Here is a 22,358-nt window from a genome sequence, read left to right on the forward strand (position 1 = left end):
TTGATGAGTTAGATTCAAAAACCACCTCTCTTACAAAGTGGACCTCTTAAATATTTCAAATTGTTGTTGTGTCATATGTTTATGTTTGTCATGAAAACCTGAACCAGTGTGGACGCGTCTCTGCAGCAGAAAGAACATCTGTAATAATGATATTATGCTGCATCTCTAAACCCCTGCACTCCTCCTCACGTCGCTCACGTAACAATACGACACTAAACTCTTTTTCCGCTCTTCTTTTTCCATTTCTCCAGACATTCGTGGCCTGCAGGGCTTCCTGGACCAGACGTCCCGTCAGGGCGTGGACGTGGCCCTGCAGAGAGTGGACAGGAACATCAGTAAAGTCTTCACCAACCTCTTCACCACCATGAGGACCGAGGAGCTGAACCGCTACAGAGACACGCTGCGCCGAGCCATCCTGCTGCTCAGCCCTCACGGAGCGCACACGTTCATCCAGCAGGTCGGTCGTCATCCTGTTTACCTGCTAACAGCTTCCTGTTCACACGGAGGGAACGTGTCTGCCTGAGAACGATTAAACTGCATGTATGAGTGTAGAACAACTGTGCTTCTCTCTCGAGAGAGAGAACGATCCCATATGTGTGTTTATGTGGAGAGAATGGGTGTAGAACATGTGGCCAGGAACAAATGTATGGATGTGCTTTTTTGGGCATTAATGAGCGCAGCATATGTTTGCAGGAATAACAATCGGCTCACGCTGTGTACGAGGGATTGATGCGTGTACACATATAAGGACGCTGCGCTAATTAATGCGTAGACTGAATAATGCATGTAGGGATCAAATTTGAATAAGTACATGTGTTTTAAGGGACTGAATAATGGCTTTAATATGGATCCCTGCACGCACATGACAGCCTGCAAATTAACTGTACATATGCATTTGTGCAGTGTGTGCAGAAGTGGAAGAACATTACTCCGACTAATGAGCGCTCACACATTATCCCGAGGTGTTAAGACTTCATGCTAACCGGCTCCACCAGGTAAACACCTTAAATGAGCGACTTTTGTTTTGGTGACGTGTTTGTAGCATTTTGTCGAGGTGTTAACAGTTGAACTCTTGTGTCAGAATTTGTTAAACGTCTGGTAGCTGTGTTTTTTTTTTAATTAACCGGCCCAGAAAGGTCGTGTTCGGAGTTCTCTAGCAGAAACAGGGTGTGATGAATGCATGAATGAGAATTTCTAGGTTCTTGGGAGACAGACGGGACTGGATCTTACACCAAGACTCCGGCTGCTAGGGGGGTTAAACTGTCGGTGAATCAGCCAATTTGCGCTGAGATGGGATTATGTCTGCTCAGATTTGTCTGGAATCAGTTGAAGGAGGTTGTTCGACCTGATGTGAGTCCTGAGTGAGATGAACTGTCTCACTGGTGGGATCAGAAGAGAAATAAAGCTGCGTGTCATCTGCGTAAAAAATGAAAAGTGATGTTGTGTCTGAGGATTATGGGAGAGATTAGCATTTTGAATCAACTGAAGTCTGGAGGTGTCACGTCTGCTTGAGCATGAATAGAGTGAGTCTAGACAGGATGTGATGAATGCGAGAACTGGATCTTTGAGGATTTTGCAGAACCAAGCAGGACAAATATTTCAAAACACTGATTGAGAGGTAGATTTTTCTTTGAGGTCACTAAGACAAACGAGGGGTCCAAGCACCGACCGCTGAGGAACACCACAGCACAAACATTCAGAGGAAGAGTTGCGATCTCTAACAGCCAACCACTGATTAAAATCCAGTGATCGGCTGTATCAAAGGTGAGATCTTGATGTTAATATCATAATTGTGGTTTAAGCTGAACGTAGCAGTGAAGAAGAAGAAGAAGTGAGCGTGTTAAGTGAACAAGCAAGTGTGTGAAAGCAACGGCTGGATGTCTGAAGGGGAAACAAGTGAGTGTGTACACAGAGGAGTTGATTGATTGGCTGGAGATTTATTCAGAGTGTGTGTGTGTGTGTGTGTGTGTGTTGGGCTGAACACCGAGTGTGTAACAGATATGAATGAGTGTGTGTGGAAAGATCAAGTGAGTTTATGAAAAAGCTGTTGCTGTGTTTGTTCAGGCTTTCTGTCCGTCCCCCCGAACACAAGCTGGATCAGTGATCATTTGTAAGGCTGTGGAGTGTGTGTGTGTGTGTGTGTGTGTGTGTGTGTCTGTGTGTGCACCCAGGTGTAAGTGGCCACCTGGAGTGACAGATGGAGCTGGTTGGTCCACACACACACACACGGTAGAGTTTTTGCTCAATATTTATCACCCGTTTCATTTTTCATGACGACTTCCTGTCCATGGATCACACTGATGAATGTGTGAGCGCACGTGTGTCACTGAACGCTTTTAATTATTTACAGGATGTGTGTGTGTCGCAGGTAAACACGACGAGGCTTCTGGAGTCACACACAGCTTGTTGGTTTAAAGGAATGAATTAAGAAGAAGCAACTTTAAGATCAGCTGCCATCTTTCTTTTATTAGCAGCAGAATGTGTCTCAGTGCAAAGTCACATGATTTGTGATTGTCAAGATGACCTCAGTGTTTGTGTGTTTGTGCATGTGTGTGTGTGTGTGTGTGTGTGTGTGTGTGTGTGTGTGAGAGAGAGACAGAGAGAGGGAGGGAGAAAGATTTCCCTCAGTGACGACAGCAACAGACAAAAAGCTGCACAGGGACTGACTAGTTACCTGTGTGTGTGTGTGTGTGTGTGTGTGAGAGAGGTCAGAGGTTGCCACACACACACCACCACAAGGCAGCTAAATATGTTATAAGATGCACACACAGTGTGTGTGTGTGTGTGTGTGTGTGTGTTTCCGGCCTCTCCTTTCTGTTCAGACTGCCCGTCAAGCTGCGTTGCCATGACAGCAGGTTAAGTATTAATGTCTCTCTCTCTCTCGCTCGCTCGTTCTTCATCTCACTTCCAAGAAGCGACTCAGTTGTTCCCATAGATTAATTACTACACACACACACATACACAACACACACACACACAACACACACAGACACACACACAGCAGCTGACAGAACCAAGCTTTGTTTATCCGTCAGTTATACACACACACCTTAAAGTTACAGGTCACCTCTCTGTTGTTGTTGAAAAGCGAGATAAGAACAGATTCATAATAAAAAATGAAATAAATGAAGTTAAGTAGTTAAGTAAGAAGCAGAAGAAGAAAAAGAGTCAACATGTGAGACTTTTGTGCCTCCAGCTACAATCTGCATGTTTCATTTCATTAGTGCATCTTATTCCTTCACGCCGGTCTGTACGTGCTGCAGCAGCGAATCATTAAACTTCATTAAGTGGTGCAGTAACAGATGGTGCACTTGCTGCCTGGCTGGTCAGCTGGATGGTTCACAGCCTGTCAATCAGCACATTCACAACATCTCATTTCATCTCGCGTCTGTTTCAACAACACCTGCAGTTCTTCACGCGCATGTTTCGGGTTTATACCTCGGGTACGGCAGCCACGCGTCGTGACGGCACTAATCGCAGGGCGGAGGTCCTTCTGTGTTTCTCTCAGCGGTCAGTCGCTTCCACACCCAGCAGGTGGCGCAGTGTTCAGCTGCTTCCTGTCACAGAACACCTGGACTTAAATCAGAGTTCAGGAAGAGTCTGAGGTGTGCCGGGATGACGGAGCCGAGAGGAACGTTCAGGTTCATCAGCTGAGAACCGCAAACGTCTGCATCAGATTCATGTCAGTCCATCCACCTGTTGTATAAACACATCAGGGAGTCACACCTGAGACAGTCTGCTGTCGATGACGTGATACGGTACGATAAGATAATACGATACGTTAAGGTGCGATACGATGTCAGCAACAACGTATTGAAAACCCTGATGAAGCCTGATGTCGATGTCGAACACTGGTTATTTATTTAAGCCTTTTTTTGTATTGAGGTGTGAGTGTGCGACTATTTTCCTGTGTGTGTGTGTGTGTGTGTGTGTGTGTGTGTGTGTGTGTGCGCCCGCTCGTCTCAGGTGTCTCACTCTAATAGTGTTAATGTGTGACTGCACTCGTCTTTAAAAGAGTGGGAGGCTTTGGCACGGAAACAAATGGCCTCTATCTGTGTGTGCTTGTGTGTGTGTGTGTGTGCTTGTGTATGTGTGTGTGTGTGTGTGTGCGTGTGTGTGTTGACGCTGAGACATTCATTAGCACCCGGACATGACGGCGTGGGAGGGTGACACCGAGCTGAATGGAAGTTGCACTCTGTCATGGAAACGTGTTAAAAGCTTTGGCAAGTTTTTACCGACACACACACACACACACACACACACACACACACAGTCATGATAACACAACACACACTGGCTGGCTGTGAATCTTGTTGCCAGAACTTATTGTTGCTTCCTGTTGCATCTTTTTTCTTAGTTCGTCCTGTTTTCAGGATTTGGCCGAGGTTCAAGCTCGTCTCTCAGATTGTTCCGTTAGTTTCACAGAGATTTTTGTGCATCATCACGGAGCTTTATATTCTTTATATTATTTATATTCTCATTAAAATATGTTCAAAAGCCCAAACAGAATAGAAATACTCCATGTAAACACCTCAAGCAGAATACAGAATGTAAGGAAGAAAACTGAATATCAGTCGTAGTTTAAAAACTTTTTCATGAGCACAATCACAATAAAAACTGTCTCATGTAAACAAAATAATCTGATTTCTTTCCAAGATTTAATTACATTTTTCAGGATAACTAAAGCCGCAGTAGTTTAATTAACACTGATCACATCAAAATGTGTAATAGCAACGTTTAGTCACCGTGCAAAATGTTGTAGTTTCACAATAACGGCGCTAAAACTGCAAGATGCTCCATTTTATTCTCCTTTTTTAATATTCTTTATTGCATGCAGCCATGAAACATGAAGTCAAGTGTCCGCCTGTGAAACAAATAAAACACGTGGACAGTTGATCAGTGGAAAATGACACGTTTTAAGATCGTTACTAATCTTTAGTTTGCAAGTTATTGTGAAGATTTATCCAGATTTCAACAGGAAATTGTTAAAGTGCAACATTTTCTGTTGTTGCTAACGTTGATGACTCTGTCACTGAAACATGTTCGGATCATTTTCCTCATGTCATGTAATTACTGAGCGTTTGTGTTCTCTGTGTTGTGTTTGATAATGTATTTAGATAAGTAAAAAGATTTAGAGCTTAAACGAAGACTTCCTAAATTCTTCTTAGTAAAAGCTTCTCTGTCGTCAGTTTTCAGAGTTTCTGCTTCAACTCTGATAAATAAATGTTTCCTTTTTGTCAGTTTTGGATCACAGGAAGCAAAAAGTACCCATTATCCTCAACCACTGTCACCGTTCCAGTTCTGAGTACAGTGACTACTGTATTTAACTGTGTGTACAAGTGGGTGAATAACAGGCGGATACACAACATTAATACTGGACGTATAAAAAGCAACAATGAGCAGCAACGTGACTCAACAGTAAACAAACAGAAATAGTGCAGAGGAATAAAAATGTTCCGAGTAAAGTAGCTTGTATACGTGCAGTGGGAGGTTGTATACACGTCTATTTACAGCAGAGCTGCAGGCTGTGAGGATGAATCCATCAGCGGATCAGAGCCGGTTCCGTCCCGGGGAGCAGGTCTGCAGTGGGTGGACGAGGAGCAGCAGATAACTGGAGCTTTTCTTTCACTCGGTTCATGTTTGTCTTCACTCTCTACAGCGTTTATCTCACAACAACCACATTAATGTCGCAGCTTTTCAATCTAAAGCTCGACATGTTCCCTCGTTTCTGTCCCTGCTCGTCTGTTTGTTTTATTCTCAGCTTCCACGCCTGACTTCTTTGTTATTTTTAACTTCTTGGATCAAGTTTTAGAAAGAACGTGAAGAACTAGAGACGTCGAAGAGAAGACGCTCAGCATCACATGTAGGCTGTTTGTTAGGATGCGACGTGTTAAAAGTTTAAAAGTTTCTCTGCTGCTTTTTACTTTTCCTTCAGTTGCATCTTATGTATGTAGCTTCGATGTAACAAAGCCGACATGTGTCGTCATATTTATCAGCGTCCTGATGATTTTACCAGCTTCAGGTCACAATTCTCCTATTTTTTTCCAGATTTATGCCAGATTTTCACACTTCAGTTCTCATGACCTGCTCCTGGATCAGTACAGCAGGCAGCTGGCTGGTCACCATCGATAGGCTGACAAACATGCAGTAATTAGTCTTTAAATAATCAATGAATGAATGAATAAAAGTGACAAATGTGACTTTATGCCAGACGTTAATGCTCGAGGGGTGAATTATTCTGCGTCGTCTTTTGAGGATTAAAACTAAAATCAAAGCTGTTTGTCATAAAGATGCTGTTGTATAAAGTAAATTATCGTCAAATAGCGGATCAGTAAATCAGGAACACTTGTCTTCTCTGCAGACACTCAAAACACACGACTACACTGGGAGTCCTTTTATTCATAGTGATTTAGTCAGTGATTCCTTCCTTCCATCCTTCTTTCCTTATGTCCTTCCTCCTTCACTCTCCCCTTCACTTTCCATTTTCCTCCCGACCTCTTTTCCTGTTCTGCTTTTCTGCTTCCTTCCTCGCACTTTGTGTTTTCCTCTTTCTGCTCCTTCCTTCTTTCCTCTGTTCATCTCTTCTTTCTCTCTCTCTTTTCATCCTCACATCTCTGAACTACAATATGTCGCCTCTCCTCTCCATGGACTCCAATGTCTATCTCATCCTATTTTCCTCCCTTACTTACTTTCCTCCTCCATCATTCTTTCTTTTATATCACCCCTTCATCACAGCTTGTTCTCCTCTCCTCTCTTACCTTGTTCCTCCTTCATCTTTCAATCTCTTTCTCCTTTCCTATCTGTCTTCATCCTCCTCTTCTCTCCCTCTCATCTCTGTTTTGTGAGAGAGAACTTATTAATCACTGGAGGAGTGAAGTTTAGATTGGGAGGCGGGACGAAGCCCCTCGGTAGCCGGCGGAGACAGATTGACTGACAGGATCCTATCAGACTGGTGAGCAGTGATGAGTGACACCTATTGTGTGTGTGTGTGTGTGTGTGTGTGTGTGTGTGTGTGTGTGTCTTACATGTCTACGGGGCGAAAAACTTTCCGACAGCAAATTGAAAATGACCTCAATAAACACAAACACAAACTGTTCTCTCACCTCATGTCTCCACCCTCCATCAGTCTCACACACACACACACACACACACACACACACACACAGAGTTAAAGGAATAGTCCGTGTTTTACAACCTGCTGAGTCTCATTGATTCAGTTTTTCCTCCGTTGTCTCAGTTGTTGGAGCTGCAGGGCGAATCGGACGTACAGCGTTCATGTGGTGAAACATGAGTCACCAGCTGTCACACACACAGACGTCGCTTCTACGTAAGTGAGGCAACGATAAACAAAAGGAAGCTTAAAGTTATAACCCTCCAGACCCCCGTCTACATATTGCTTTGGGTCGTGACTGATCTTTGGAACGTTGTCATGTGAAATCTGGAGTGAAAGACTCTTGTAGACTCGACTAATTATGGATCGGCTCTCCGGTCTGTTAGTCAAACTTTTAGATGGCGCCAAAGATCCGATGGACGACTGAAAAAGGTTCTGCTGTCTGATTTAAGTTCTTATATTTTCCTCCCATCGTCTCGTCTGCTGCTGTAAATCGCCTCCATACACTGACCTCCGGCTCTGGTTTTGGAGATCTCTCTTTAATTGTAATTATGTATCAACACAGTCGCAGTTCCTACCAACCCATCACTTCTGGTAACGCCTTCATCTTTCTCTCTGAGACATTTGGCTTTCCGTCATCGTAATGCCGTCTCCTCTACAACAAAGGTTGAACAACAGCTTCGGTCTGACCCGTGTGGTCACAGTCAGATGGTGATCTGAGCGTCTGAGGACGAGCCAGTGTGGTTTTTTTTTAAGAAACTCAGAGCGATAAATCTGTCGTGAGCGTCACTTGGATGTGAAATGTAAATCCCATCTGGTGGCTTGTAAATTCTTGGGATTAGAGGAGCCGTTAAAGACAAGGTTGCCGTTCCCATGCGGCTCCATCGTACTTTTTCCACCGTGTTTCTTAATCATTGTTAATCACTGGGATTTGTCTCCCATCAAGTTAGTCCTTGTGGGCCACGAGAAGGACGGCCTCGCTAATGAAGCGAGGGAGAGGAGAGGAGGAGGAGAGGAGGAGGAGAGGAGGAGGAGGAGAGGAGGAGGAGGAGAGGACAGAGGAGCAGAAGACAAACAGCCTCTCAGCCTCGACAGGAAACAAACATGCAGATCGAAGAAAAGGAGCAAAATGAAAAACATGACAACTGTGTGTTCAACTGTGTGACGGAGCGAGAAAATGAGACGGGAAACAAATCAGAGTTGATCTGAAGCCTGACGGACGACGAGGAGAAGCATCTTTTGTAGAAAACCCTCATAAATAATCAGAAGCGATGTGTCTGCGTGGACTGTTACAGGTGTTTCATATTTAAACAGGCTCCGTCTCAAACATCCAGGATTAAATCCTTCCTGCTCACCAGCAGCTGAACACGACAGACCCGCAGAATATCAGACTGTTTGTACATTTAACTCTTCAGCAGACGTCCACATGTTCCTACACACTGCAGGTTCCTCTGCGACGCGTCCAGGTGTGCTGGTGATTTCCAACCGGACCAAAATGGCGGCTCGTTTAAGAAAATGTCTCCTGTGTTATAAAACAGCTTAACGATGTTTCTGAAGACATTAGTGGTGAAGAATATCCCACGCAGACAGAATCTGTCTTCATTTAAACTCGACAGTGTTCAGTTTTCATCGTGTTTGCAGATTTACGTTACGCTTCATGTGATGGAAACACAAAATCACGACGCTGTGTGATAGAAGACCTCAGTGTCGTCATTCCTACTTTGTGCTTCACCTTCCTTTGTTTCCTCCTTCCTGAGCGGACGGATCTCGTTCGTACTCCTCAGTGATGTTCGGTCAGATTTAAAGCATCTCTCGTCTCACAGCTCGCTGGCGTTCACCCAGTTACTCACCGCGGTCGCTGTCTTGTTGTTATGGTAACAGGGTTGTGTGCTGATGGACGCTGAGCTGATGTCATCATCCAGCATTCGCTTATAACCCTCCTCATCATCAGTACCTGAAACACAGACTGTGTGATAAGAAAACTCTGACTCTCATCGTTTTGTCTGTTTGTTCACAATATATTTGACTTACAGTTGAGCTGTTGGAGCTTCCTTCACTCTGCACATCTGCAGCCGGCTGAACGCTTCTTATAAAGGCTGTAAAAGTTCAGGGCAGCTGTATTATTGATATATTACTAATTTAGTTTCTTCATTTATTTTAATATTTCTCTGATATTCCTGAGAAACAACACAATGGCAACAGAGTAAATGAGACCATTTCCTGCACCGCTCATCGTTTAAAAGATTACAGTTTGATTCTTTGGTAAATATTTTATTTCTGTGTTGGAACATTTCCACAGCAGCAGGTATCTGAGGTGTTCATGTTACTGAGGTATCACACAGAAGGAGCGACGACTGTGTTGGTGCAGGAGGTTCAAAATGGAGGAATTTTGAGATATTTAAAAGAGTTTTAGCGAAAAAACTTTCTTTAACGAGGGACGTGATTTGAAGGTTTACATCTCAGAGGAAGCGGAGGAAGACTGTAATGTCGTTACGTCTTTCTGCTCTCGCTGATCTTTCGGTTTGTTTGGAAGTTAAAACAGCGAGCTGTGTTTTCTGCTCGTACCTGCAACCTGCACGCTGTGAATAAAGATATGACGCTCTCTCTTTGGTCTCTTTCGTCTGAAGACAAAAACATCAGGTAAGCAGCGATTTCAGTTTTGGAGCCATAAAAATCGTTAAAAACATGTAGTGTGAAGCAGAGCCAGAGTTGAAGGCTAAATATAATTAAATTCATGAAGTGGAGAAGCTGTGACAGGCTGCAGAGTCTGTGAAGGCCGGAGGTTTGCATTTAAACTCATGTTAAGTTTACGAGTCTCTGGAATTTCTTCAGCTGGAGTATTACTCTGATATCTTGGAGTCAGGAGGTCTCGGTGTTGTTTCCCGGAGCTCTTCTCTCTCTCACACATCTTTATTCTCTCGGCTGTCAGTGAACCCGCTCACCCGCCGGCCCGGGGAAAGTTTCACGGCTCGGGTGAAGAAAACACGACGAGAGGGCAGAGAATGAAATGCTGCGAAAAAGAAAACGGCGAGCTGTCGTCGTCCACGCGGGATCATAATTGATCTCACCCGCAGCACCTCGCAGCTATAATTGGAGCACTTAGTGTAAATGCTGTGGCCTCTATCTAATTGCCTGGAAGTGGGCGGAGGTGGAGAATACTTGACAAGCATTAGCGCTGATTGGAGGTCAGCGGCGGAGACGTTGCCTTTGGCTGGTCGGGTCGCCGCTGCTTACAAACTCAGATAATAGAGCAGAAGGTGACCTCAGTCAGACGGGACACACTCAGCGGTGACATCTGTCATGAGGGGGTTTTATTTAAAACGCCACTCAGACGAGCGGAAAAGGTGATTCACAGAAGGACACGTGGAGAGTGGAGGTATTTATCCAGCCATTAGGAAAAACCACGATCCACTTCAGGTGACACAGAACTGAAGATAAAGGTGCGATCAGGTGGAAGACAGCAGGATTTTCTCCTTGCGGTTCTGTTTCTAATCTCCAGAATCATCTCGTCTAAAAGTAACAACCTGTCTGCCAAAAAACTGCTGAGACGGCGGCCTGGCTGCTCGTGTTCACGGCTGGCGGCCGCTGTAAGGGCATCCGTGTGACTATCTACCCCTTGGCAGCAATATGAGATGGATGAGCGATGGATAGGAGATGGGCTGACGTGTCGTTTGTCACAGAGGGAGAGGTGGCGGTGGCGGTGGCGGTGGAGGGCGTGGAGGGGCTGCTGTCATTTGTTTGGCTGGCGGACAGCGCGGCTGATAAAGCAGCAGTCTGACAGGGCTAATCTGATATCAGGCCGGAGAGCTGAGGAAACACAGCGCGCCGCCCGGGGCGAGTGACGTACAGGAGAGATATCAAATCATCTCTCAGTGCGTGAAGTGTAAACACGCACCTGAGCGGCAGAGAGGCCGGACGCCAGGAGGACTGTGGGAACTGGGCCAGGGATGACGAGGCAGAGCTGGAGAGACGGGTGATTTTAACCTCCCCTGCACTGGACTGTGACTTTAATCCCAACCAGATCACGTGTGTCAGTCACGACCTCCCTTAACAGAATCTGAGAGCTTCTTTTGCTTCAGATCAGTTTTTTATATTCAGGTCGAAAAGTGACTTTTGTGTGAAAACGGAGGTCTAACCGCCCCGACCTCCACCCGACGCTCTGCACGCCACTAGAGGGAACTCAGACATGACTGCATCTAACTAGAAGTGTACGCCGGCTGCATCTGTGCATTACCTCGTTACGGTTCAACACAACATTCTTAATGATTGAATAATCATGCAGCTGCTTCCTGCTTGCACTTTGATTTCCGCCCCCCTGCTGTGACCTCTGCTCCACCAGAGAACGATAATCGATGGGGAAAAAATAAAAAAGAGATATCGTTCATGAAATGAACATCAGCTCAGCGGAGACGCGGCTCTGAATGCTGCGGTGTGTTTGACTTTGACTTTGACTTCTACGGGGACTTACGTCTTTATTTGATTATGCAGTCCATCCGGAGAATATTCACACCAGTCGATGGAAACGTGCTGCGATTCACTTTTTTTTTCTGGGCAGAAGTTGAAGATCAACTCAGCGAGAGAGATTCCGACTGCACGGTTCACAGGCCAGAGCACACAAACATGCACACTGAGTTTCTATATAACAAGACCCTCTGGAAAAAATGTTCCCATCTCGTACTTTTCTCTCTTATTGTTTTGCTCTCTTGTTTTTTTCTTCATATTTTCCAGGCAGAGGGCTGCAGACATCCATCTCTGTCTCCTCCTCATCCCCCCTCTCTCTCCTTCACATGCTGCACTGTTTTTAGCCTCGCTCGCCCGCTCTGTGGCTCACACTGTTATTCTCACTCCTCGCTCGCCCACTCCACCTCTCTCTCACTCTCACGCACACACACACACACAGGGTGTACAGTGGTATTTGTTTCTGCAGAGAGAAGCTGAGTGATGCTGCACAGAAACACAGGACAGATTCACAGTTATACATATAGAAACATACTCAAACACCTGCTGATGCATCTTTAGAATCTGTGTCAGGGTCCGCCTCTCCTCGTCCAGCTGTAGTCCTGCATCTGTAGGCTCAGAACAGCTTGATCTGAAATGTTGTGATGGAGACAGGTCTGTAAAGATGGAGACAGGTCTGTAAAGATGGAGACAGGTGTGTGTAGAGATGGAGACAGGTGTGTGTAAAGATGGAGACAGGTCTGTAAAGATGGAGACAGGTGTGTGTAGAGATGGAGACAGGTGTGTGTAAAGATGGAGACAGGTGTGTGTAGAGATGGAGACAGGTCTGTAAAGATGGAGACAGGTGTGTGTAGAGATGGAGACACGTGTGTGTAAAGATGGAGACAGGTGTGTGTAAAGATGGAGACAGGTGTGTGTAAAGATGGAGACAGGTGTGTGTAGAGATGGAGACACGTGTGTGTAAAGATGGAGACAGGTGTGTGTAAAGATGGAGACAGGTGTGTGTAAAGATGGAGACAGGTGTGTGTAGAGATGGAGACAGGTGTGTGTAAAGATGGAGACAGGTGTGTGTAGAGATGGAGACAGGTGTGTGTAAAGATGGGGACAGGTGTGTGTAAAGATGGAGACAGGTGTGTGTAAAGATGGAGACAGGTGTGTGTAGAGATGAAGACAGGTGTGTGTAAAGATGGGGACAGGTGTGTGTAAAGATGGGGACAGGTGTGTGTAAAGATGGAGACAGGTGTGTGTAAAGATGGAGACAGGTGTGTGTAAAGATGGAGACAGGTCTGTAAAGATGGAGACAGGTGTGTGTAGAGATGGAGACACGTGTGTGTAAAGATGGAGACAGGTGTGTGTAAAGATGGAGACAGGTGTGTGTAGAGATGGAGACAGGTGTGTGTAGAGATGGAGACAGGTGTGTGTAAAGATGGAGACAGGTCTGTAAAGATGGAGACAGGTGTGTGTAAAGATGGAGACAGGTGTGTGTAGAGATGGAGACAGGTGTGTGTAAAGATGGGGACAGGTGTGTGTAAAGATGGAGACAGGTGTGTGTAAAGATGGAGACAGGTGTGTGTAAAGATGGAGACAGGTGTGTGTAGAGATGGAGACAGGTGTGTGTAAAGATGGAGACAGGTGTGTGTAAAGATGGAGACAGGTGTGTGTAAAGATGTGATAAACACAGTGATGTCATAACACAAAATTGTAACTTGAAGAACTACAAAGTTTCAAAAATCTGTGGTTGATTAAACTGTTTGGAGGAAGTTTTGAAGGACCGTGTAAATGAAGTTCATTCAGTTTTATTTAAGAATACAATAAAAACAAAGTCAAATCATTTGAAATAAAATACAAACATATTTCTTTGCTGTAACATCCATCAAGTCGTTTCAGATTGACTCTATAGATGGGTGTAAACAGAAAGACGGGATAGAGAGCAATCTCAACTGGCTCAGTCAACAAAAGCATCAATTTCAACAACAACTCATATGTTAACTTCTACTTTTCCATCTCAGCTCAGGAACCTGGAGGCCTGAAACCTAATAAAGGAGAAGGTGTGTAAAATACTGACGGTTACAGCACCATTAGGATGTGATGTGATCTTTAGCACAACAATTCATGTCTTTTTGGACGATCAGAAAGTAAAACAGGAGGCAAAGAATCAACTCTTACTGAAAGAAAAAGTCAATTTTTCCTCTTACAGAAAGATGGAGGATCATCTTCCAGAGAAATCGACAAAAAACAAAGTATCTCTGAGCGCCGTGGCTCTCACGATCAAAAGGCATTTAGGAAATGGGGTTGAACTGTGATCGATAATAGTCTGGCAGACATAGATCAACAACAAACTGAGAGCAGACGATGACTTTGAATCTGTGAGCTGATGATGGCTGAGTGCTGAGACGTCGAGCCAGCTGAATGCGAGGCGACATCACAGAGTCGGTACTTCAGGACCCAGAGAGCTTAAAAATACAAAAACCGGACTGCAGACGGAAAAACAGGAAGTCTGGCTAATGCATTTACTCTATCAACCGTTCTTTGATCTTCTAGACACATTATGCAAATAATGAAGAGCCGGAGCATTCAGCAGCCCACGCAACATCAAATAAATGAGTGTAAAGTCACATTTATTTATTTATTTGATCCCCATTAGCTGCTGACGAGGTGGACGGCTCTTCCTCGTCCTGCGCTCCACATGATGCTTATCTGCTGGATTTCCATCCGCGTCGAAAGTCTGAACATTTTATGATCTGAAAAGTTTGAGGAGGCGACAGAAAACGTCACTGTCACTCTGCAGGGAAGTTACACACTGTGTTCCTGTGACCTGAACCACACAAAACGCTTCTGTGAGTCGATTTTACTCTTTTTAATCAAAAGACAATAATGAGTGATTGACAGTAAACTGAAGGTGCAGCTCCCAGCGTCTGTGTTCTGAGCACTCCGCCTGTTTTCATGCAACTTCTCCGAGCGTGTCCATTCGAAACTCTGTCGTTGGTGATGTCACCGCGGCCATGGCAACGTGTTTTTTTTTTTTCATCTGTGAAAAGACGATAAAAAAGGTTTAGGGAGCTAAAAACTACGACTCCCATCAACGTTTTCCTCTTGAGGAAGGTGTTTTTTCACAATTGAAAAAAGAAAATCACCTGCCGAACTTGTTGGTACAGATAAAAATAATTGCTTTTTTTCTACATTTATTTATTTTTTTATCTTTAAAAGCATTTGGGAAAAACAAAGTTTTATCAAGATTTTTAATAAATGATGGGGAATTTTGTTTCACCGATAAAAAAAAAAAAATGCGAAGCCACTGAGGAGAACCAAACTTTTGTTTCCACCTCTGAATAAAATAACTTGTTTTCCTTCGTCCTGTTTCACAGTTTAAGAACATACTGAACATCTTTCACCTGTTCTGAAGTCATGAACAGGCGGGAAAACAATTCTCATTTGTCCCTCAGAGCTTCCGTACTTAAAGTAAACTCATAGCAGAAGTCCGCAGTGACCTGACTGCTGCGACCAGATTCTGTCGCCCTAACAGAACCACAGACGGACTCGGGATGATCTCTGGTGAAAGTCCTGCACGTTGTCCATGAACCGCGTCCCTGTGACCCTGATGGGGAACAGAAATGCAGCTCGGGTCTCTCAGGTCGGGTCCGGGCGGTGGTCCGGATGGAGCTGCGTGGCTGCAGAGCCTGATGGGATGCAGAGCGAGCCGGAGGAAACCTGATGATGGCAGCAGAAACCCGGCAGCGACTCTCCACCTGACTCATCTCTCTCTCACCGTGTGACCAATCATCTCCTCTGTCATGCTTATTCTTTCATTTCTTTGCTCTCCCCTCCTCCCTCCATCTTTTCTCTCCTCCATACTGACGATTTGCACATTGTCATATTATCACATCTCGGACGCTGCGATCCAGAGGAACACACGACATCCTCAGCAGTGAGATTTCATCCTGCTATCAGCACAATGACACAAAAACACATTACATGTTGCTGCAGATGTTTAAATAACCGGCTGCTGTCAGTGAAACCGTGTTCAGCACCTGAGGAGAGGTCGCCGTCTCGCTCCGCTGCAGGACGGAGGCCATGTGCGGCGGCGGTGCAGATGGTGGAAGCAGCTCGTCAGATGAAAGATTGAGGCTGGATTTATGATGTTGACTCAGACCACAAAGTTCCTCAGGGTCTGTGGAGAGAGAAGCTATTTCAGGACTCAAACACCGAGCTGCTGGTGACACAGCACATTTCACAACTCTGCATCACAACGCTGTGATGTCACCGCTGCATCATGAAGGCCGATTCTAAATGGAGCAGTGGGTTTATAATGCAGACGCCAGATATTTGTACTTAGAGCAAAACTTTCTGCAAATATTGAGGGAAGTTTCTGCCAAGAATAGAAAAGAAGTCGAGATTTTAAATTATGAGATCAAAGAATCTAACTTACTTATCTAATACATCGGTTTAATATCCCTTTGACTCAGCTTCTAATTATTTGACTTCAGCAAAATCATGTCACAAACTCACCTCTGCTACCGGTGCTGAAGTTAGCTTGCTCCTCCACGTTAGCAGCTGTTCTTTGGGGCTCAGAGGCTTTGTACTGTGAACGCAGCGCTGCCGTCACCAGACAGGTCGAGCTGTCTCACGTCTCACTCACATGTGAGGAAACATCTTCATGAATGTCGAGCTAGCGTGTAAACGTTTGGGCACAATTATGAAGGATTACATGTCGTTATGGTTTCTGTTGTGTAAAGCGGTGAAGAGAGGCCGGCAGCTGCTTCTTCTCGTCTATCGATGGCAGCAGATATCGTGCAGTAACTCAGAGAATCAATATCGTATTGTGATGAAACTTGTGACAAAACTCCCCATCATAAAATATAATAAAAACACTTTTTAGATCCAGATATTTGCCAACTGAGGAAAGAAACACATCAAACCTGTCGATCAGAAGTTAAGTGCAGAAAAAGAAAAGTAGCCTTCACCTCTAAAAGCTGTGTGGTCACATCGGCTTGATCTCACAGTGGCTCAATCTGTTGTTAAGTGAAATTCAAGTGTTCTGCTTCTACAAAGAAAATGGTCCTTTTAGAAATCAAATTGTGTTTTACAGAAAAGTAAAGTCGTACACAAAGTGAGCCGTGTCATCTCGCTGAAATAAAAGTCTCCATTAACGGCTCATCTGCAATAAAACACACAATCACTTCGGTCGTCGAAAGCTATAAAAGCTGTAACTTCTGCAGCAATAAAAGAAGCCTAATGGAAAATAAGTTGTTCTGGAGGCCGTCAGGACGCTCGTGTCCTCACTGCTGCCGTCTTCCTCTTGATGTGGACGAGGGACGACTTCCTGGGAGGTCAGCATGTCATCGTGCACTGCAGCGAGCGTTCGCTGTTTAACACTGCAAGTTTTAATGAAAAGCACAGACCCTGAATGCACCTTGAGCGTCTGTTTATGGCTCCAACAGGATCCTCGGGGGACTGGAGAGGATGCTGTTGTGGGAAAGTACCATCAGAGCCGAGCTGTTATTTGTAGTTTGGGTCCTCATTAGCTGACCTCTCAGCGCCTGGTTCCTCCGAGGACGACAAAAACACACTTCTGTGTGGAGGGATGGAGGTAAGGGCGACCTCGCTGCAGACAGCAGGCCACAAGTCTGATCCCTAATGAGCCACACCGTCACGCGGGGCTGGACCCAGTAGACAGAATCTGTTCTCCACCAAGGACCATCGAGGTCGACCAACTTCCCCCCGATTAAACTCTGAAACAGCTGATCACACTGATTCTGTTGCCCTGTACGTCTTTATCCTCCTTTTTTATGCAAGTTGAATTTCTAGGTCACATGACACTCACAGCAGCTTCCTAAAAGAATAACCTGATAACCCAACAGAAACACAGGCAGCTCCACTCGGTGGAGAGGAAGCCATCTGCACGAAATCCACAAGGTCAAATAGTCACAAGTCAGCTTGGACCTTTGAGGTACTGAAGACGGGTATCCAGGCAGATATTATCCGAACTGTGGGTGTAAATTTGTAATTTGGGTGAACCAATCCTTTAATTTCCTGCTCTGTCAGAGGACAGTCTGAACACGCATGTGTTAATGTATCTCATCCTGTCTGAATGTGTTGGACCGGTCCAGTCACTTGAGCTCTAGCAGGACTGAAATGAAGGCAGCTCACCTGATGAACTCATCTCCAGCACTGTGACACCTGACAGGTGGAGCCTGAGCGGAAGGCGGAGCAGCTCCTGGTAGACTCGTGCTAACATGTTTTCTCATTCACTTCACATCCTCGGCACCACCCAGCCGGGCTGTCGGGGGCCATGTTCTGTACCGGAGACAAACAATGCCCTGCAGGCTCGACAGCTGCTCTCCGACAGGTAGCTGTTGTGACTGTGTGCGTCTCTTTGTTCACGGAGCCACGAGGGGATCGACAAGCCCACTTTTAACCCGTCAGCCCGGCTTCTGTTTGTGCGGTGTGAGGTCTGAAACCAGCAGGCTGGGCGGGACTTAATGAGGGGGGTTAATAACGGGTTAAAGGTTCTGTTTGTTGTGGCCCGTAATCAATAAATCAGTAGGGAGGGAGCACCTCGTCTCTACTGGCCCACAGGGTGACATCAGTAGATCACTGCCTGTTTTTCACTGAAATACTGTTTTCACCAGCTGATTGATTTCAGTTGCTTCGGTTTTGCTGTGAAGCTGCTGTCGATGAAAGTCAACTTCCTGTCAGTGTTTCATACAAAACGTCCAGCTGTGCTCATGTTCTGGTGAAGTTTAGGAAAACAAAATGTTTTGTCTTATAGTATCTGTCTCGAACAAATGACCCTGAGTTCATCTTGAATATATCCAGCGGTGTCACACTTACACATGTTGAATTTCAGGCTCAAACCTGGTCACAGGCAACTTATTAAACCAGGATTATTTATCATATCGTCAAAGAAAAATGCTGAAGATCTGATCCGATGATGGATCAACCCATAGTGAGTGTACATTATATATGACCTGACGTCTCACTGAACCTCTCGTCTGTTGAGTCGAGCTGTTCGATGACGGTGCAGCGCTGTGTGGGTCCCTCGTCCTCCCGGGGTCAGAGGTCGGACTCAGCGCTGTGCTTCAGATGCAGACGCAGATGTGCTGACGAGCATCTCAGCAGGTGGATGCTTGATTTGGTCTGCTCAGCTCCGTCCTCCGCCCCCACCCACTGCGACTGCACCATCCTGTCGCCTCCCACTCGCAGCCGTCCTGAACTCAGCGGTGGTCGCTGTGTTAATTAGAGCGTCGTACTTCCTGCTGAACTCCTGCTGCACCGTGGCGTGCGGGAAGAGTTTCCCCAAAAACATACAAACAGCCAGAGGTTCAGTTATTAATGATTAAATGCAATTACACTCGGTGGCCTTTGTAGTGGCTGCATATTTACATGAGACGAGAGGAAAACTCTTAAGACCAATTATTTTAAACTCTCTCGGATTAAGTCAGTAATAATGTGTAAACACGCCGTGGCCTTTAGCTGCTAAATGACTATGAGAACAGAGGAGGAGCGCAATAAATTGCTCCGAGGTGAGCGGAGCGCTGGAGGTCGAGCTCGGCCGCGGGGCTCGAGGACGGCGGCGGCGCTCCGGCGTGTCGGGATACGCTGACGCAGCCGACTGGATCTTATCGAACACAGATCACAGCAGCGGAGGATGAGCTGACAGCTCTCTGCTTTGACTGGAAGTTTGGACGTTTTACAGATTTCTGGCACTCGATGAAAACGCCACAGTGAGATAAGAGGTGAGAAGTGCTGGAATAAACGGCAGGATGGTGTCTGTGAGGAGCAGAGGGCTGTGATAAAACCTCTGTCTTTGTTCCACTTTGTTCCTCCGTCGCTCACTCTTTCCCACTTCTCCACAAAGGAGACGAGGCCTCTCTCGATGTTTGTCGTCGCCTCTGTTAAAAGAGAGACGACTGTTCAAAAGGCCCGTTTATTTTCCTGTTGGTAGTCAGATATGCCGCCACAAATCTGCCAGCGGCTCATGTAAACAGGCACAATGACAAGCCTTTGGAGAGCGGGTAAACCGCAGGCTCAGAGCTGTGACATCGCTGTTTGAATACCGAAGCACCTCGCGCTCCCCGGGGAGCTCGGCAAACTTTCTGCTCCAGATCGATGGAAGATATGAAACCTCACTGTTTCATCCCAAATCCTTTAGGCATCTGTTCTACTTTAATACTGCACTCAGTCCTCCAAACTGTTTGTCTTACAGGATGCTGCAAACAGCGACTGTTTCACAGTCTGAGGTTTCCTCTCCAGAACATTTAAAGACTTGTTCGCTTCATTCTGGAGACTTCTGAAGAATGAAATTAACCAAATATTCCAGCAGCGTCCTCATGTTGAATACTTTTGATTTTACTTTTAATTCTCAGGGAGAGATGCAAAATAATTCACCCCTCTGGCATTAACTTACATAAAACTCTGGTGTTGAATAATTAATCAGTTTTTGTTCTTTATCTTAACGGTAACATTTTCAGCTGTAACACTGTGAAATCTGTATTTACTTCTGTGTTTTTGGCTCTACAGTCTGAGTTATTTTCCCCAAACATCATTAATGCTAGGGTGAAAAAACAGCCTATACATAGAGATAATTATATATAAACGACATGCACTTGCATAATTTCCACGTTTACAGCTTTAGAATCCATGCAGATCAGACATTACCGGATTTTAAATCTCACTGGCCACATGATGCGTCAATCATCCGGAGGTTGGCATGGAAGTGACTCAGCAGCATAGAACGAGTCAGCGAGGTGTCAGTCAGTGGTTCAGAGGCCGGCAGCCATCTTAGATAGCTCTATTGCAGTTCACTGGCAGTTTACTCCAAATGGTGGATGTTAAATAAAGAAATCTCAACTTGTTTCGCTGTTCTGGGTTAAATGTTTTATTTAAATGGATCCAGCAGACGTTTGGGAATCACAGAAGGCCGTTTCTGAACCTGCCTGATGTGGCTGTATCTTGACACTGAAGCATTAGCTCATTCACGCAGCTGAGTTTGTATTATCTGGCGAGCTAGCCGGCGAGCGGCGGCCTCCTCCTGTCTGATCCGTTGACTCGTTGTTGTCTCAACACGAGTGTGACAGATGGTGTGACGGCCCACGCAGTCAGTCAGTCTCCCTGCAAAGACGCTCGCGGTGATGCTCTGAGTTGTTCACATGAGAAGAGAGAAAAGTCGTTTAATTCTTCGACTCTCAGATACTTTTAAACCCATCTGGCTGATTGTATGAGAGCTGGTTGTGAGTGTGATTGTGTAAGATTGGATCTCTGGTCAGGTGGTAGCAGGTGGATGGCATCAGATGAAGATGTCCTTCCTGATCAGTCGTCGTCCGTTCACTCCTTCGAACCAGTTTGATCCGGTGTTCAAAGGCCGCGGATGTCCTCGCCATTTTACCGATGTCAGTGGGGAATCCTGTGAACTCCCACTGTGAGACACCTAACATTGTCCGTGACTACATAAAAAACTTGACTTTTTAGATGCCTGAATGATTTTCTCTGCACTTTTTCTACTCGGCTGGACTGAATTCTAAAAGCCTTTTTTTGCAGCGAACTTGTGTGGAACAAAATAAAACTGTTTGGAGGAAGTTGGTGGGATTTGTCCTCAGCACAGAAAGTTAGTGATGCATGAAATATGATACACAACTGGCAGAGGCTGTGTGTGTGTGTGTGTGTGTGTGTGTGTGCGTGTGCGTGTGTGTGTGATGTGAATATCCACCTTTTTTTCCGAATCATCTGCTCTGTAATGTGCAAAGACCCATAAATCCCGCCACCGTCCCTGCATGTAGGTTTAACATCCAGCACGTGCCCTTCGGCGGCTTCGTCAAGGTGAGAAGCCAAACTTCAGTTATGAAATACTTCAGCTCATCCAGAACAAAATCACCGGGTCGGCCCAGAAACAGGAAGCAGGCGGGAGCTAACAGGACGGCTGGAGGGTTCAGGAATTAATGGAGGCTCGGGGCAAAAATAACCAGAAAAGATCATAAAATGAACCTGAAACAAGAAAAAAAAAAGATAATTAGGAGGACAGATTTCTCATTTCACCACGTTCATATATTATTCATTGAGTTGTCTCATATGAATGTGACTTCTGTCCCCTCTGGGCCACCTGAGGTCGTTTCAGAGACGGATGGCGAGGCAGAAAAAACTGACCAGCACGAAGCGCTGCAGCAAAATACATAAATGTTAGATAGACAGCTGAAGGCCTTTTTTAATCTGCATTCTCTGATAGAGTCATTTCCATGACCGTGGTTCAATCAGTTGATGGTGAGAGGTGATTGTATCAGCAAGGACGCATGTTATTGTCACGTTTAACGGGAGAAGAGTTTTCTAAAGAACTTAGAATCTCTTTGCGAGGTCGATGGTAATTTCTGTTTGGAGGCTACGTTTAGAGAGTTCAAGAGAAACCGTTTGAAGCGTTTCCTCTCATCTTTATGTCGGCACTGTGAACTCATTCGAGCTCCGGCTGATGAATGGACTTCACTGTTCCCAGAAACTGTTCAACAGTTCGTCATGAACAATTTAACAGCTGTGTTCACGACACAAATACTACATGAATACTTCATTGCCTCAGAGAATAAAATTAGTTTTTCGCCTCACACGAGCTTTACTGCAAAACTGTGGACACGACAACAGAAACGAACTCGAAGGACACGACGAACGACGGTACTGAGCACAAGAAAAGCACCAGCTGCCAGAAAGAAATGTTTGATGTTTCACTTTCTACAAACCTCACTATCACGTTCACGCTGCGAGCATGAAACCACTGAGTGTTTTTAATGAGACATCAGGACATTCAGCC

General features: G+C 45.4%; 1 protein-coding gene across 6 annotated transcripts in view; it reads left to right on the forward strand.

Moving 5' to 3' along the window:
- The window catches only part of grid1b (glutamate receptor, ionotropic, delta 1b), a 402,507-nt gene that overhangs the window by 288,464 nt on the left and 91,685 nt on the right, over window positions 1–22,358 (forward strand). For all 6 annotated transcript variants that reach the window (XM_037082410.1, XM_037082411.1, XM_037082415.1 and 3 more), the window contains one exon: window positions 252–457. In XM_037082410.1, coding sequence (XP_036938305.1) covers window positions 252–457 — 206 coding nt within the window. The remainder of the gene's footprint in view (window positions 1–251; window positions 458–22,358) is intronic.

The sequence above is a fragment of the Acanthopagrus latus genome, chromosome 20 (assembly GCF_904848185.1).
Source record: "Acanthopagrus latus isolate v.2019 chromosome 20, fAcaLat1.1, whole genome shotgun sequence".
Taxonomy (NCBI): domain Eukaryota; kingdom Metazoa; phylum Chordata; class Actinopteri; order Spariformes; family Sparidae; genus Acanthopagrus; species Acanthopagrus latus.